This window comes from Microcaecilia unicolor, chromosome 1, assembly GCF_901765095.1.
Source record: "Microcaecilia unicolor chromosome 1, aMicUni1.1, whole genome shotgun sequence".
Classification (NCBI taxonomy): domain Eukaryota; kingdom Metazoa; phylum Chordata; class Amphibia; order Gymnophiona; family Siphonopidae; genus Microcaecilia; species Microcaecilia unicolor.
Window position 1 is genome coordinate 390,761,910 of NC_044031.1, and position 10,858 is coordinate 390,772,767.

General features: G+C 44.1%; 1 protein-coding gene across 2 annotated transcripts in view; it reads left to right on the forward strand.

Annotated features, from left to right (window-relative positions):
• LOC115475174 (serine/threonine-protein kinase RIO1-like) overlaps window positions 1-8,094 on the forward strand; it is a 201,305-nt gene extending 193,211 nt beyond the window's left edge. For both annotated transcript variants that reach the window (XM_030210941.1, XM_030210942.1), the window contains 2 exons: window positions 287-445; window positions 7,823-8,094. In XM_030210941.1, the coding sequence (XP_030066801.1) occupies window positions 287-445; window positions 7,823-7,933 (270 nt within the window). In that variant the 3' untranslated portion in view covers window positions 7,934-8,094. The remainder of the gene's footprint in view (window positions 1-286; window positions 446-7,822) is intronic.
• Window positions 8,095-10,858: the final 2,764 nt, after the last annotated feature.

Here is a 10,858-nt window from a genome sequence, read left to right on the forward strand (position 1 = left end):
TGACCCTTTGACAGTAGTAAGACAAACTTTATCCCTTTTCTGATGGCAGTGTCAGGAATCCAGTAAAGGGGAGAACTACTTTTCTAATTGAAATGTTGGAACGGTTATTGAACCTAGAAAGTGGTCGCTGTTCCCACACATTTGGATATCTTGTTTGGGATGTTATGCCTCAAAGTAATAGACACTGTGATCGGGCTTAGTATAACAGGACAAACAAAAATACATGAAATGCTTGGGAGTGTGATGGTGAAAATTGCTACTATATAGTATATAATGTTGTCCGCAGGTGCCTTCTCTTCTTGAAAAAGCAGACAAAGAGCAAGAGGAGGTGGGATTGGATTCAGAAGGTTCAAGCAGCTGTGATGACACATCTTCAGGTTCTGAGGATGATGAAGAACAGATTCATCCCAAAGATCGTTCTACTGAACCTGAAATCGATAAAAAGGTCAGTACAAAAAGGCCATGCTGAAATCCATTCTTCTGTTACAGGCAGCTGTATTAAAGTATTGCTGCAGAACTGCAACTTGGGTGTTATGCTTCTAATTTTATGAGGAGAAACTCTTTCAAAACAGTCATTTGTACCCTGTGCAGTGTTTTCGGTCCAGCTTGTTCAGGGAGACTGCTCATTTGAAGAAACACACTGAAGACACAATTATTTTCAAGTATATTGGATAAAAGCTGTGGAACATTTGTTCAGCCTGGAACAAAGGGAACTGTTAGCTACTCTGAGGATTCCAATCACTGATATAGCCACCTTTAGAGTTACTCATTTTAGCGAGGCCCGGCACTGGCCAAGAGTATGCACTGGATTGACAAAGATAAGGGAGAAGAAAAACAGAAGTATTCTTGAATCACACATTTAAACTCTTAGCTTGCAACAAAAAACTTACAGAGAGAATCACAGCTCCGACGTAACACACATACATACATAGTAACACAGTAAGTGATGGCAGATAAAGACCTGAATGGTCCATCCAGTCTGCCCAACAGACATATTTATTCTTAATTCAAGATAAAGTCAACAATGAACATGATATTATAACCTTGATCATGGTCTTTCTTTGGTGTTTCTGGGACATAGACCGTAGAAGTCCACCCGGCTCTGTCCTTATGTTACAACTACTGGAGTTGCCATCAAAGCCCACTCTAGCCTGTCCGAATCTGTCTTGTCATTTGCAGGACACCGACTGTAAAAGTCTGCCCGGCCCTGTCCTCCTGTTCCAAATTACTGGAGTTTCCATTGAAGCACTCTACATAGATCGTACAAGATAGGCTGTAGGGGGCAGTGTTGGGGTTTTTTTTAATGTCACTTCCTGTCACATGACCCCCATCCAAGATGGCAGCTAGTAGTGGAAAATCTTAGTTTCTTACCTGTAACGGTAGTTTTCCGTGGACAAAGGATCTTCTAGCCACACCCCTTGAATATACGCCACGATGACGTGCGTGACCCGGCCATCCAATAGCAACGCTTTAAAAAGAAAGCAAAAGAATTAGCGGATTCCCGCCCATAAGTACTGTATAAATACCCTTGACAGCCCAGACCAGTCAGTTTAATAAATATAGCTACGACAACTAGAGAGGGTAGGGAGGGATGGTGTGGCTAGAAGATCCTTTGTCCACGGAAAACTACCGTTACAGGTAAAAAACTAAGATTTTTCCATGGACAGGATCTTCTAGCCACACCCCTTGAAGACTCCCAAGCCAACACAGGTAACAAAAACATGTAATCATTAACATGAAATATACAGTAAACCCAATGTCTGAGATCTGTTACCTGTGATAGGAGGAGGAGGACAGTTGTCGGTTACATTGCCTCCCGCAGGATTGACAGTCCAAACAATGAATCTGTCCGTGAAGCTGCATCCAAACAGTAATGCTTTGAAAAAGTATGCAGAGAGGACCAGGTAGCTGCCTTACAGATATCAATAAGAGGAGCTCTATGTAGAAATGCAGTAGAGGCTGCCATTGAACGTAATTTATGAGCAGTAACATGAGGATGTGATGTATGCTGGTGATAACAAAAATTTATACACTGAGTCACATATGATGATAAAGTTCGTTTTGATATTGGTTGCTGAGCCTTTTCATTGTATGACAAAAAAAGCTGTGAAGGTCTATGACTACCTGACGTACGGTGCAAATAAATCGATAATGCTCTGGTACAATCCAATGTGTGCAACCTACTGTGTTGAACAGATTGATGTGGAGGAGGAAAAAACACTGGTAAAATAATTGATTGATTTATATGAAAAGAAGAAACTACCTTTGGCAGAAACTTCGGATGAGGACGTAGTATCGCTTTATCATGTAATAATTGAGTATAAGGACTGTAATATACGAGTGCATGTAATTCCCCAATTCTTCGAGCTGAAGTAATAGCTATAAGAAACAAGGTTTTCCAAGTAAGATATTGAAGGGTTGTCTCTTGAAGAGGTTCAAATGGAGGTTCCATAAGTTTGTCTAAAACTAAATTCAAATCCCAAACTACTGGAGGTAACTGAACAGGAGGTTTAAGGTTAAATAACCCCTTCAAAAATCTTTTAGTGATGGGATGTGCCATGACAGTGCAACCATCAATTGAATCATGAAAAACAGAAATCGCCGCAACATGTACCTTTACTGAAGATGCAGCTAGTTGTGAATTAGATAAAGAAAGGAAATATTCCAATAAGGAAGAAATTGAACACGACACTGGGTCAAGTTGATGCTCTGTGCACCAATGACAAAATCTTCTCCATTTTGAGGCATAAACCATTCGAGTCGAGTGCTTCCTGGAAGCCAACAAGACTGCAAGAACTGGTTGAGAAAAAACTTGAGAAACTAATGATTGACTTGAAGATACCACGCAGTGAGCTGGAGATGGCTGAGATTTGGGTGTAGAAGCTGACCGTTGTTCTGTGAAAGAAGGTCTGGAATCACAGGTAGAAATTGTGGTGGTCGGACAGCTAACTGGTTTAGTACAGGAAACCACACTTGTCTCGGCCAATACGGCGCTATTAGAATGAGTGATGATTTGTCTTGGAGAACTTTCTGCAACACTCTTGAAATGAGAGGGATTGGAGGGAATGCATAAAACAGAGAATTTGTCCAACGGATAGCAAATGCGTCCTCTGCTACTCTGTTCTTTGCAGGCCACCTTGAACAAAATCTCTGACATTTGTTGTTCTGTGGGGAGGCAAAAAGATCTACTAGAGGTCAGCCCCACATCTGGAACAGTTCGTGAATAATTATGGTCTTCAGGGACCACTCGTGAGGTTGAAGACTCCTGCTTAATACATCTGCAATTTGATTCTCCCGACCTGGTAGATAAATTGCTTGAATCACCGAATTGAGGGAGAGAACTAGGTTCCAAAGTGTGACAGCTTCTTGACACAGATGAAGAGAACCCATACCTCCTTGCTTGTTGATATAAAACATTGCGACTTGATTGTCTATACGAACTTGAATCACTTGGGATCGAAGAAGATGGTGAAAAGTTTGAATAGCCAATCTGACCGCCCTCAATTCCAGAAGATTGATGGAATAACACTTCTCTTGATTGGTCCAGCGGCCTTGTGTCGAGAAGTGGTCGATATGCGCCCCCCATCCCACTTTGGATGCATCCGTGGTCAGAATTTTTGTTGGAAGAGGTGAATGGAAAGGCGCTCCTACCAAGAGATTGGGTTGATGTGTCCACCAAGAGAGCTGAAGTTTGATACGGAAGGATAGAAGAATCCTTGAAGTAAGCGGATCTTGATACTGAATCCACCTGTTCTTTAAATACCACTGTAAAGGTCTCATGTGCAGACGTGCTAGTGGAAGTACCGCAACTGTCGATGCCATATGACCTAAGAGAATTAGGAGAACCCGAGCCGTTATGACCTTCAGTGATTGAAGATAGTGAACTAATTGGATAAGCAAATGAGCTCGAGGGAGTGGTAACTTCGCTAGAGACTCGTATGACACCAGATCCGCTCCGATGAAAGTCAATCTCTGTGTTGGGATCAAATGTGATTTTTTGTAATTGATCACTAAACCTAACTTTTCGAGAAGCGCAATGGTAGTCTGTAAATCTTGAAGATTCTGCTGAGAAGACTGGGCTACGATCAGCCAATCGTCGAGATATGGGAAAAGGACGATTCCCTGTCGATGTAAATGAGCAACTGGTGCTATGACACACTTGGAGAACACCCTGGGAGCTGATGTTAGACCAAAGGGCAGAACTTTGTACTGGTAATGTTGCCCTTGACAGACAAACCGAAGAAATCGTCTTGAAGAGGGATGAACAGGAATATGTAGGTAAGCATCCTGCAGGTCTATGGCTGAAAACCATGCTCCCTGATTCAATAGAGGGAGAATGACTTGTAACGACGTCATTCGAAACCTTTGTTTTGGGAGAAACTTGGTGAGATGCCGCAGATCTAGTATCGCTCTTTGACCTCCATCTTTCTTGGGGATGAGAAAAAACCGGGAACAAAAGCCCTTGTTTATGTCGTGAGCAGGTACAATATCTATAGCATTGAGATGAAGAAGTCTGCACACTTCCTGATGTAACTGAAAAACTTGAGAACTGGGGACATGGAGATGTGTAGATGATCGAAAAGGTGGGGTTTGTGAAAATACCAGAGAATAACCATGTTGAACAATCTCCAGAATCCACTTGTCTGTTGTTATTGATCTCCAAGCAGGGAAAAAATGTTGAATCCTGCTCCCCCCCCCCAGACATAAGGTCTGGGAAGGGTCAAAAAGATGGGTTTAAGCTTTTGCTGCTGATGTGGTTGAATAGGCTTCTGAGAACGCCGTTCTCTAACCGGTCTAGCATTAAAATTGTATCGGTGATACTGAGATTTAAAATGAGAAGTTGATCGTTGAGGAGGATAAGACTTCCTTTGAAAAAATCTATTCTTAGTATTAAAATAAGGCAAGCGTTTATAGTTTAATTTTGAAGGCTGTTGTTTATCTTGCTCCAACGTACCTAACGTTGTACAGTCCTCTTTAAGGCCCTCAATTAACTGTTTTACTTTGTCTCCAAACAAAGAATCCCCAACACAAGGAGCATCAGCTACCTTGTCATGAACATCTTCTCCCAATGCCGACGCTCTTAACCATGACAAACGTCTGGATGCAATAGAAGTAGCCGCAGTTCTGACCGAAGTGTCAAACTGATCATGAATAGTTCGGATCATTTGTTTAGAACTGTCTTCTAAATTCACCAGAATTTGCTGGAAAAGTGGCATGTTCTGTTGTTGAATCAATGATTGCAATTTGGATAAATCTTCCATGATGGTATAAAGGTATTCAATCTGATGGAACATGTGAATTGCAATACGTGCTGACAACATAGAAGACTGAAAAGTTTTCCGTGCTAGAATGTCCATAAATTTCAAATCTTTCGGTGGTGGATGGTTGGTTATATCTTTCTGCAATTTACTTCGTCTCATAGCTGATTTGACTACCAAAGATGCATGAGGAAGTTGCATCTTCCCATGACCCAAAAAATCCTGGACCTTATATTTATTGTCTAACGATCTTTGTGTAGGTCTAATTGAATAAGGTGTGGACCAAACTAATTTTTGATGGTCTTGAAGCACCTGCGGTATAGGCAAAGCTATTGATTGCTTGACTAAATTCAAATATTTAGTGACAGATCTTTTCTCTTCAGAAATGTCCCCTTGAGATGTAAGGGGTATATGCAAAGTAGTCACTAATTTGTGTAAAAATTTTGTATAAGACTCATGCTGGACAGGAATAGTCTCCTCCTGAGAAGTAGAAGGAAGAGCTGGAAGCGCAGGTAAATCTTGTCCTGTTGTAGTCATGTGTGTATGATGTGAAGAAGCCACTGAAGGCGCTGGTGAATTTATTGGTGATTTTACTGACAACACTTCCTGCACCGAAGGTGAAGGAGAAAAGGTACATAACTGCTGCCTCTGAGGTGAATGAGGCCGAGAAATTGATTCAGAGGTGACTAATTGAGTTGATTGAACTGCAGGCTGATGCATTTTTTGCTGATTTTCTAACAGCTTAGTTAGCAAATCCACTATTTTCAATTGTGTAGTGGAAGAAGTGGAAGAACGCCCTCTAGAGGAGGCATGAGAAATTGATCGAGTCGATCCCCTACATCTAGCAGAGTGGGAGGGTGATCGAGTCTGCCTTCTGCATCGCTTCTTTTGAGGAGCAGCAGATGAAGAAGAAGATGAAGAACTGGATCGAACAGTGCTTCTGCCTCGGGGAAAAAAGTCATATTTTGCAGAACGTCGATGGTGCCGTGCAGTGCTCTGCCTGGTACCGACATCGGATCCATCGCTCGAAGTCGAGCTCGATGACCTCTTACGATGTCGAGGGTTGTCATGACGACGTCGAGCATCAGCTGATCTCGAAGATCTATGATGCCGACGTCGATGTCTAGAACTGACCTCGATGTCAGTGACTTCTCTCAGCGACGTTTGCTGTCCATTTTGTAAAGAGAGAACCTGATCCCCGGGCACTGAGGCAAGGGGGAGAGCAGGAATGGACGCCACCTGATCCCCGGGCACTATGGCAAGGGGGAGAGCAGGGAGAACAGCAACATCCTGAAGCGCTGAAGCTGCTGATGCTGTGACAGCCATATGCGGTGAAGCTTTGTCAGAGGAGCTGACCGATCGAGTTTCAGACTGAGACGCTGTCAAATACTGCTGTAATTTAAATGCCCTAATGTCCAAGGATTTCTGAGACATATTCTTACAGGCAAAACAGGACTTAGTATCGTGATGTTCACCTAAACACCTCAAACATCTAATATGTGTATCTGTGAGAGACAATTTACGGGGGCATGTAGCGCAAGCCTTAAACCCCGTTTTTTTCTGAGACATAACGTAATAATTTAGAAGTGACTGACTGACTGAGTGAAAAGTAAAAACCGGGTCGCTGTCAATCGCGGAAAAAATAAAACTGACTGGTCTGGGCTGTCAAGGGTATTTATACAGTACTTATGGGCGGGAATCCGCTAATTCTTTTGCTTTCTTTTTAAAGCGTTGCTATTGGATGGCTGGGTCACGCACGTCATCGTGGCGTATATTCAAGGGGTGTGGCTAGAAGATCCTGTCCATGGAAAACAGGACGTGATGCATAGTGGTGGCCTTCCTGTGACATCACCAAAAAGGGTGGAGTTTGAGGGTTATGGGAAAAAAGGTGGGGCAAGGGGTGTGGCTATACAAATAGGGCAGGATCATATCCACTGATATCCAAGGGGTGGGGAGTGAACATGGCTTGAGTGTGTCCTCGCTTCTGATTGACTGAAAACCCTCAGATATGGCCACGGTCACCTGTCAGATATGCAAATTAACTGACAAAAGCTATGGAGGTTCACTAGTGACATTGTAAGTAGTATACTATGCCATACTTTGTATTGTTATTTGAATATTTTTACTGCTGTAATTGTCTGTTGCTTATGCTTGATTTATTTTTATTGTACAGTGCTTGAGTGAATTCTTTCAAAAAGGTGGTAAATAAATCCAAATAAAATATATTCTATTTGAACATTACTGTGCTTGTAAGCACAGCTTTTCACATCCACTAGTACAACTGGGTAAAGACAGTGCTGCAGAATACCTAACACTGTGCCTTGGTGATCAGTTAGATGGACTTAATAGGCAACATATGCTGGATAGTTTCAGTAGGAAGCTTTCTTTAAACTGTTTGTTTATAATTGGTGCACTTTTCTACACCTGGATAATGCTAGAGCACTCATCTTTCCCCAACTTGCTTATCTTTCCCATGAGGAGCAGTAGAGTCTGTGAGAAGCTTCATTGTTCACTGTATTAAATATCCTGGCTCAGCTTCTTATTTTCTTCTTCCACTTTCACAGGAAAGAAAAAAGAGGATCAAAGAAGCCCAGCGAGAAAAAAGGAAAAACAAGATTCCAAAGCATGTGAAAAAGCGCAAAGAGAAAACAGCAAAAATGAAGAAAGGCAAATAAAAGATGCATGTATTTTTGCTGTAATATTGAGTGTTATGGCTGGCACAGTACTTATTCTGAGACTGAGGGCTCCTTTTACAAGCAGCGTTCAGCCCAACGCGGGCCGGCAGTACTTCCCACCCCTAGTGCGCCGTCATTTCCGGCGCTACAAAAATTTCTGGAGCCCAGTTACCGCCACCTCAATGGACGGCGGTAAGGGCTTCCCCCCACCCCCGAAATGGCCATGTGTTTTACTTGCCACCTGGCCATTTCCTGTCGGAAAGCGAGACTTCCCTTTTACCAGCTGCGGTAAAAGCGGGCCTCAGCACGCGTGTAAAACGTGCCAGCACCAGCCCCCTTTTGCCGTAGCTTGGTAAAAGGGGCCCTAAGTTTCTAATATATAAAATTATGTGCTTGTCTTGCTTCTACTGTGCCATGGCTAAGGAACTAAAGAAAAATATGTATGTGTCCTTCAAATTATAAAAACTGATGTGCATCACCCTATTTTGTTGAAATTAAAAATTTAAATATTTGTACAGAATAAACCATGTTGTTAAGGTACATGGCAATAATTTTATAAAGCATTTTCAGTATATAAACCGGCTCTATAAATTGCATGGCTGAGTATGTGCATACAAGTGTGTCGGACAAGACCATCAGGCTTATTTTCGAAAGAGAAGGGCGCCCATCTTCCGACTCAAATCGGGAAATGGGCGTCCTTCTCTCAGGGTCCTCCAAATCGGCATAATCGAAAGCCAGTTTTGGGCGCCTTCAACTTCTTTCCGTCGTGGGGATGACCAAAGTTCACGGGGGCGTGTCGGCGGCGTAGTGAAAGAGGGACTGGGGCGTGCTTAAGAGATGGGCGTCCTCGGCTGAAAATGGAAAAAAGAAGGGCGTTCCTGATGAGCACTTTGGCAACTTTACTTGGTCCATTTTTTTTCTTGCAACCAAACCTCAAAAAGGTGCCCAAATTGACCAGATGACCACCGGAGGGAATCGGGGATGACCTCCCCTTACTCCCCCAGTGGTCCCTGACCCCCACCCACCCTAAAAAAAAACTTTAAAAATTTATTTTGCCAGCCTCAGATGTCATACCCAGCTCCCTGACAGCAGTATGCAGGTCCCTGGAGCAGTTTTAGTGGGTGCAGTGCACTTCAGGCAGGCGGACCCAGGCCCATCCCCCCCCCCCCCTACCTGTTACACTTGTGGTAAATGTGAGTCCTCCAAAACCCACCAGAAACCCACTGTACCCACATGTAGGTGCCCCCTTTCACCCTAGGGCTATAGTAGTGGTGTACAGTTGTGGGGAGTGGGTTTTTGGGTTGTTCAGCACACAAGATAAGGGAGCTATGCACCTGTGAGCAATTTCTGAAGTCCACTGCAGTGCCCTCTAGGATGCCCGGTTGGTGTCCTGGCATGTGAGGGGGATCAGCACACTACGAATGCTGGCTCCTCCCACGACCAAATGGCTTGGATTTGGTCGTTTCTGAGATGAGCGTCCTTGTTTTCCATTATCGCTGAAAACCAGGGACAACCATGTCTAAGGTTGAGATGTGGGCGTCCCCGACCATATTATGGAAACGAAAGATGGACGCCCATCTTGTTTCGATAATACAGGTTTCCACGCCCCTTCACGGAGCCGTTCTGCAAGGACAGCCCCAGGAAAACTTGGGTGCCCCGTTCGATTATGCCCCTCCATGCATATTTACATGTGTTTGGGACATAGGTGTTCCAGAGTGTAGTCTGGGCAGAGTAAAGATAGAGTTGCGTTGCATGCTTATTTTGTAAAATATCCGTGATCCTGCACACATTTTACATTTTCTTTACAGCTTGTGTCAATGTGTGTGTGGACATTAGCATACTGTTGGGGCTGGATCTATTATAGGTTCCTTTGTTGGCTTCAGAAAATAGGTGGTTTTGGACTTATCACACAACTAGTAAAAAAGGCCCATTTCTGAAACCAATGAAACGGGCGCTAGCAAGGTATTGGCTTTCTGCAATTAATGTTTTGAAAGGGATTGTTAGGATAAATGTGTTGTCATGCTAATGAATAATTTACATTGTTGTATTATGTCTAATATCAGTGTGTGTGTGTGTGTGAGAGAGTGTGTGTGTGAGAGAATGTGTGAGAGAGATAGAGAGACTGTGTGTGTGAGAGAGTCTATGTGTGTGTGAGAGAGACTGTGTGTGTGTGAGAGAGTCTATGTGTGTGTGAGAGAGACTGTGTGTGTGTGTGTGAGAGAGTCTATGTGTGTGTGAGAGAGACTGTGTGTGTGTGTGTGAGAGAGTCTATGTGTGTGTGAGAGAGATAGAGAGACTGTGTGTGTGACAGAGAGATAGGGTCTGATAGACAGAGTGTGTCTTAGAGAGTGTATGTGAGAGACCTGCCGTCTCCTGCATCCATGTCCAGCAACTGTGCTCTGTCCTCTGCATCCATGTTCAGCAACTCTCCTCTCTCCCGTGCCCTCCCCTGTATCCATGTCCAGCAACTCTCCTCTCTCCCTTGCTGTCCCCTCCATCCATATCCAGCAACTGTCCTCTCTCCCCTGCCTCCCCATCCATGTCCAGCAACTGTCCTCTCTCCCCTGCCTTCCCCTCCATCCATGTCCAGCAACTTTCCTCTCTCCCCTGGTCTCCCCTGCATCCATGTCCAGCAACTGTCCTCTCTCCCCTACCCCCTCCCCTCCATCCATTCATGTCCAGCAACTCTCCTCTCTCACCTGCTGTCCCCTGCATCCATGTCCAGCAACTGTGCTTTCTCCCCTGCCCTGCATCCATGTCCAGGAATCCTCCTCTGTCCCCTCCCCTGTATCCATGTCCAGCAACTGTCCTCTCTCCCCTGCCCTCCCCTCCATCCATGTCCAGCAACTGTCCTCTCTCCCCTGCCCTCTCCCCCATCCATATCCAGCAATTCTCCTCTCTCCCCTGGCTTCCCTTCCATGTCTA